Source organism: Echinops telfairi, unplaced genomic scaffold (assembly GCF_000313985.2).
Source record: "Echinops telfairi isolate 266 unplaced genomic scaffold, ASM31398v2 ScPeMD7_7425;HRSCAF=8463, whole genome shotgun sequence".
NCBI classification, from domain to species: domain Eukaryota; kingdom Metazoa; phylum Chordata; class Mammalia; order Afrosoricida; family Tenrecidae; genus Echinops; species Echinops telfairi.
This window is the reverse complement of record NW_022111325.1, coordinates 3498337-3504735: the sequence shown is the minus strand read 5'-3', so window position 1 is coordinate 3504735 and position 6399 is coordinate 3498337. Positions and strand designations below refer to the sequence as shown.

The 6399-nt window shown below is 58.7% G+C and overlaps 1 protein-coding gene across 1 annotated transcript in view; it reads right to left on the bottom strand.

The window, feature by feature from the left end:
• Positions 1–6391, bottom strand: part of NTRK1 (neurotrophic receptor tyrosine kinase 1) — a 20456-nt gene extending 14065 nt beyond the window's left edge. The window contains exons 1-4 of the mRNA XM_045298356.1: positions 6180–6391; positions 3208–3282; positions 2926–2997; positions 1427–1495 (exon numbers count right to left, since the gene is read on the bottom strand). Coding sequence (XP_045154291.1) covers positions 1427–1495; positions 2926–2997; positions 3208–3282; positions 6180–6391 — 428 coding nt within the window. The remainder of the gene's footprint in view (positions 1–1426; positions 1496–2925; positions 2998–3207; positions 3283–6179) is intronic.
• Positions 6392–6399: the final 8 nt, after the last annotated feature.

Genomic DNA, 6399 nt, shown 5'->3' with positions numbered 1-6399 from the left:
ATGCATAGGGATCAGGTGGAATAAAGGAATGTATAGGGACCAGATGGAATAGGGGAATGCATAGGGACCAGGTGGAATAGGAAAATGCATAGGGAGCAGATGGAGTAGAAAAATGCATAGGCACCAGGTGGAATTGGGAAATACATGGGGACCAGATGGAATAGGGGAATGCATAGGGACCAGATGGAATAGGGGAATGCATAGGGACCAGATGGAATAGGGGAATGTATGGGGACCAGATGGAATAGGGGAATGCATGGGGACCAGATAGAATAGGGAAATGCATAGCGACCAGATGGAATAGGGGAATGTATAGGGACCAGATGGAATAGGGGAATGCATAGGGACCAGATAGAATAGGGGAATTCATAGGGACCAGATGGAATAGGGGAATTCATAGAGACCAGATGGAATAGGGGAATGCATAGGGACCAGATAGAATAGGGGAATGCATAGGGACCAGATGGAATAGGGAAATGCATAGGGACCAGATGGAATAAAGGAATGTATAGGGACCAGATGGAATAGGGAAATGCATGGGGACCAGATGGAATAGGGGAATGTATAGGGACCAGATGGCGCCCTGGGGGCAGATCTACAGGAGAAAGAGGAAGCTTTCTGCTGCCAGAGTTAGTCTCTGAATCACACCCGATCTAGAGGTCCCTCTGCGTGTGCATCAGGCCCTGTGGCAGTGAGCTTTGAGGGAGTGAGAGAGAGGGAAACTAATGAGCTGGGAGGGCTACGGGAGAGTGCATCTCTGCTCAGGGGCCCTGGGTCTCTATTAACAGTGGGGCATCCTTTGAAGACAGCGATCACTCACGCTTGCCCAGCATGATGAACAGTCAATGTCACAGAGTTGTACATGTAAAATGTGTTGAATTGGCAAATGCCTTGCTATCTCTTTCTAATCATGAAAGAAATAAAGCAAAAACAGGTGAAAACAAAAACAGCTGGCTTGAGCTCCCCAGGTTGGCAAGTCAGGCGGGAGCTCTCAGTGTGGGCGAGAGGAAGGGCCACCGCTTCCAGGCCAGACCCACCCACCATCCCCCCCGCACACGGATCCCTGTGGCCCACCCATCCCATGAGCGTGGTGCATGGGGAACGTGAGCGATGTCCCCCTGCACAAAATCAGGAGTCCTGTGGTCACTCAGAGAATGGGGCCAGCCTCCATGCACACAGGGCCCGGCATCCGGGCCAGCCACCCCCCATAAGGAAACCTGCAGCCCCAACTTTCATGGCAGGCTTGCAAGCAGGCAGGGATTCAACTCACAGCCAGACACCCAGTCCCCAAAGAAACACCCCCTCCCCGTTCCACACACACACCGTGACATGCCATCACACAGAGATAAGTGCACACTCACACACACATACATTCGGCCCCCGCCCCACCCCTCCTCTGGCCCCTGGGAGGCAGCACCACACTCACAGTTCCTGTAGAGAGAGGCCCTGGACAGTCTTCCAGGAGAGAGACTCCAGAGAATTGGAGGAGAGGTTCCTGCGCAGCACAGGGGAGACAGAGACCTCGCTCGGACCCAAGGGGAGGAAGTTGCCATCTGGCTCCCCCTCCCCAACCTTAGCCCAAGGAGGTAGGGGGCAGGGGGGTGGAGCTAGGGGCAAGCCGGTCCCCTCCTTGGGACAACAAGGGTTAACCCCACTTAACCCTCTCTCCAGACCCCAGGGAGGGGATCTGAGGGAACAGCCGCTCCCCTCTGCTGTCCTAGAGCCCCAGCTGGCAAAGTGCTGAGGCCACAGCTGGGGGAGGGGGCTCCATCTGGGCTCCCCTCCCCACAGAGCCCAGGATGGGGCCAGAGGAGGAGGGGGAGGGCTGAGACTCCCACACTCTTGCCCCACTACCAGACAAATGACAAGGATCTCAAAATACCTCCTGCATCCCCCTTTGGGCCCCTCCTCAGGGACTAAGGAAAGTCAAGGCTGAAGGCCCCCCTGGCCCCCCAGCCGGCAGATAGCTGCAGAGGTGGAGAAAGTGGGTCCCAATAGGGACTGTGACAGCCACATGGAGAGCTGGCTCAGGGGCCACCACTGCCCCAGGGCCCTGTGCTCTGGGACAAGCTACCAACCCTGGGACCTTCTGCCCTGAGCCCTGTCCAAGAGGGGAGCCATCGTGGTGGTGGTGGGGTGGCGTGAGTTGCAGAGACTCTACCTCAGAGGGAGCAGGAAGACCCCCCCCACCCAACCTGTGAGAGCCGGGCAGGCAGCTGGGTGTAGGTTCTCTCTACCACTTGCTTTCTTGGGGTCTCAGACCAGGGCCCTAAGCTCTCTGCTTCTCATAATCCTTATCTACAAACTGGAGGTGACCTGCTGTCACTCCCCAGACTGGCAAGGTGCAGGGACACAGGTTTGCCAGGTGTCCTTGAATGAGATGCCAGTACAACTGTTCAAATGACCCGTCCCACCACCCTCCCACCTCCCTGCCTATCCCCAGTGGGGTGACTCTGAGTTCCTGCCCTCAGAAGGACAGGGAGAGTTTCTTTTGGAACCCTCTCTGCCTGCCGTACCCCCTCGGACCTCTACCCAAGAGGTAGACTCCCAGGATGGGAAGGGGAAGCAGCTATCCCTGGGGCCAGGTGGGCGGGCGTTGGGGGAGGCAGAGCCCCAGCTAGACTCCAGGAGTCTGGCTCCCATTGTCCCTTGTTCCCATGGTGGGCAGCAGCTGCTGGGGAAGGAGATGGAGCAGACAGCGAGAGCAGGAAGCAGGGAAGCAAGGCCTTCTAGCTGGCCAGGGTGGGGGGTCAGGGCATTGCCCTCCGGGAGCACATGAATGCAAGCCTCCCAGGAGAATGGGTGAGTCTCCTTCTCAGCCCAGGCAGGTGCCTTCCTCCCAACAGTTCCCCAGGGAGGTCCGAGCCCATGCATGGCCCAGGTCTGGGCGTCCTCCCACCTCTCCACTGGGCTCTGACCACTCACAGGCGACGGAGAAGAGGAGTGAAGTGGAAGGCATCTGGCGCCACGGAACGGAGACCACTCTTCACGAAGGTGCTAGGGGTGGGGGTGGGTGGGCAGGACTCAGCGACCTCCCCATTCCACCCTGGCCCCCAGGCTGAGCCCTGTAGCCCCCCAACGCTGTTCACACCCTCCTTTCCTCAGCAACCCCTCTGATTCCTGAGCTTCTCTGACCACCCCAGCCCCTCAGTCATCAGCCCCCACTCCCTGGCCCTCTGGCCCCAGCCTCCTGCCACCCCATCTTACAGGCTTCGCAGCTCCCCCAGGCCCCTCAGATCCTTGGATTCCAGGTGCTGCAGATCCTGCTGATTCTCGATGTAGCTGTGGGGGAAGGGGCGGGGTCACAGGAGCCCACCCCCCACATGCCTACCCCTTGACCACACATGCATGTGTACTTGCACGCACACTCATGCCCCCATGCACATACAGACCCACTCACACATGCAGCATCGCATGCATGTGAGCTCACACTTGCATGTGCATTCATATATGAATTGATGCATCTCCACACATACATGAACACACACATGTACACGTGAAACGGCACACCCTCACATGTGCATATACCACCACACACACACACACTCACAACACACATGTATACTCCCACACAGACATACACATATGCACAGAAATATATTTCTTCATGCATGGTCTGAACACACATGCACATGCAGGCAGGCACATATACCTTCATGTATACACACATCTCTCTGGCACACACAAACACGCATGTGCACACATACATGCTCATTGATGCCAACATGCAAGGCCATTCTCAGATGGGTGTTCGGCTTGGGCATGGGCAGGGCTGCTCCCACTCAGCAACGGGAGGCTGTCATCCTGAAGCACATGGCTCCACAAAGGGCCCCGTGCCCCACCCTACACGGAGGAAGCCCCTTCGGTGGTCATGCAGCCATGCGTCCCCAAACAGGCCTGCTGCTCAGGAGCCACCACCCGAGCCCACCCACAGCCACTGGGCCCTCCCCACATGCAGGCAATCCCAACCTCGCCCTACTTCCAGCAGAGCAGGTCAGGGGCAGAAAGGCTGCCAGTCTGCCACCCCCTGACACTCCTGCCCCAGAGGGAGCCAGATGCTCAAGCAAGAAGGAGAGGGGATTATGGGAGAATGGAGTCAGAGATGAGACTAGACATGTGTGTTGGGGGTGTTGGGGAGAGGAGCACAAAGTGGCTGACCACAGTGGGATGGGAAGGCACCTTGGCGGGGGAGGTGGGCAAACAGAAAAGAGAGGGAGAGAGCAAACAGAGATATACTGAAGAGTAAAAAAATGACAGGAAGAGACTGGCAGAGAGAGAAAGACAGGCAGGGAAAGGAGACAGATAAGGAGGGAGCCGGAGAAACAGTGAGATAAGGAGAGAGAGGCAGAGATAGGGAAAGGAAAGAGAGCAGGTATGTGGGGAGGGGAGCCTGAGGCTCCAGCCCTGCCCAGCTTCTGGACTTGACTTGTCAGGGAGTTAGTTCCTAAGAACTCCAGCTGCCCTGAAATGGCACGTAGAGGTCACACACACACACTCACACTCTCTCGCCTGACTCACTGCCTGCACTGTTCTCGAAACTGTGCCCTCATCATGTTCCTTCCCCTAATTTGGGGAGGCCCAGGGCCAGCCTGAGCCAGCCTCTCTGACTCCCCACTTTCCAACCTTGGTCCCCACAGGACAGCCAGGGTTAGGGAATAGCCTCCAGGTGATCCTGGGGGAGGGCACATCACCACCTTGCCCCCACTGCCCATGGAGCTGAGAGCCCTAGGGGCCCAGGGAGGAGGAGCAGACGCAGTGGCCGGGCCGGCATGTGCGAGCTGTCAGGCAGTGTGCTCAAAGCTGCCTCATTCGTTTGGGTTCATAATCAATCTGTCTATTCGAGTCCATTATCTCCTCGTTAGCTCTGCGGGGGAGGGTGGCTGAGAGCAGAGGGAGGGGACCCAGCAAGCAGAGGTGGTGGGCCAGGCTGCTGCCCCACCCAAGGGAAGGGGGGCATCTCAGCTTACCACCCTGCAGACCTCTTACACCCTAGTCCCATCTGCCCACCCTTTACCACCCCAGAGGGCTGGGGTTTGGAAGGGACATGGGAGGGGGGAGCACCAGTGAGGAGCACCCAGGAGCCTGAACCCAGGGTGATGAGGGAGCCGGATTGGAGTGGCAGCCTAGATTCCCATGCCTCCCACTGTGCAGGGACCTAGGCCCAGACTCAGAGGAGGCCATCTCCTCTCTTCTTAGTCTCCCTAGGGCCATTAGAGAGCGAGATTGAGTACCTTCCCGTTAATTACTGCAAGATACCCGAGTAACTCAGTGCCAATTATTACAGCCTGCTCAAGTAACTTCCAGACAGCCATGGCCTCTGCATCCCGGGTGCCTGCCAGCCCATCAATACACGAAGCTATCCCCCTTGTCCCCCTCTAGAACCAAGACCACAGGAGGAGGGCTATCCAGCTGTCCGTCTCTCCTCTGGAGGTCCTGCTGGCCCTGCTGGCCACAGAGAATTCTCAAGTATTTCCCAGCCATCACCATGTGATGCTTGAGTACCTCTAGGCCAATTATTACAGAATACTCCCATAGGTTTCACCAGCTGCTAAAAAGTGCTTGAGTATTTTGTAACCAATTACTGTGGGCTGCTGGCAGGCTGCAAAATACCGGCAGCCCCCACCCTTCCCCCACCCCCCAGCTTTGAACCCTTAAGGGAGGCGGGTCTAGGGCTGGCCCGCAGCCCCCAGTGCAGCGACTAGGGTGGAAAGGGAGGTGGGGTTGGGAAGAGGGAAGCCAGGGGGGGATCCTGCCCGCATCTAAATCCTACTAGGAGGCCTGGGCAACGGGCGCGGATAGCTCAGCATCTCCCACCAATTGCAGTTCGATTGCGTGGTCCAGGGCAGGGGCTGGCATTGCCCAGCCATTATAAGGGAAAGGGCGGTCAGGATGCCTAAGTGCGTCCTGCTGCTGACCACCTCCTTGCATGGGCTGAGGGTCCGCACAGCTGCTTCCAGATGGCAGGGCTCCACACGCGCACCTGGAGGCCCACCCTTCTCCTCGAAGCTGGCGCCCCGCTACCCTGAGCCCTAGGCGCCTTCTGAGCCGTGGCCGCGGCGCCCGCAGGGGCAGTGGTGGCAGCGGTGGAGCACCGGAGCACCCAGCAGCTAGCCTAGTGTGTCCGCACCCTCAGGGCATGGGTACGCCGGCCCTTGCCCCTTCGCCCACTGGACACTCACAGCTCCGTCAGGTTCTCGGCGCCCGGCAGGTAGCGGAGGCTTTTCAGGGCTCCGGGCCCGGTGCAGCGCAGCCCCGAGGGGCCGTGGGGGCAGCAGGCTTTGGGGCAGGAGGCAGCGCCCGCGGAGGCCAGCATCAGCCACGCCAGCAGGCTGCCCGGGCCTCTGACCCGGCCGTGCGGGCCGAGCTGCCCGCCCCGTCCGCCTCGCAGCATGGCAGCGC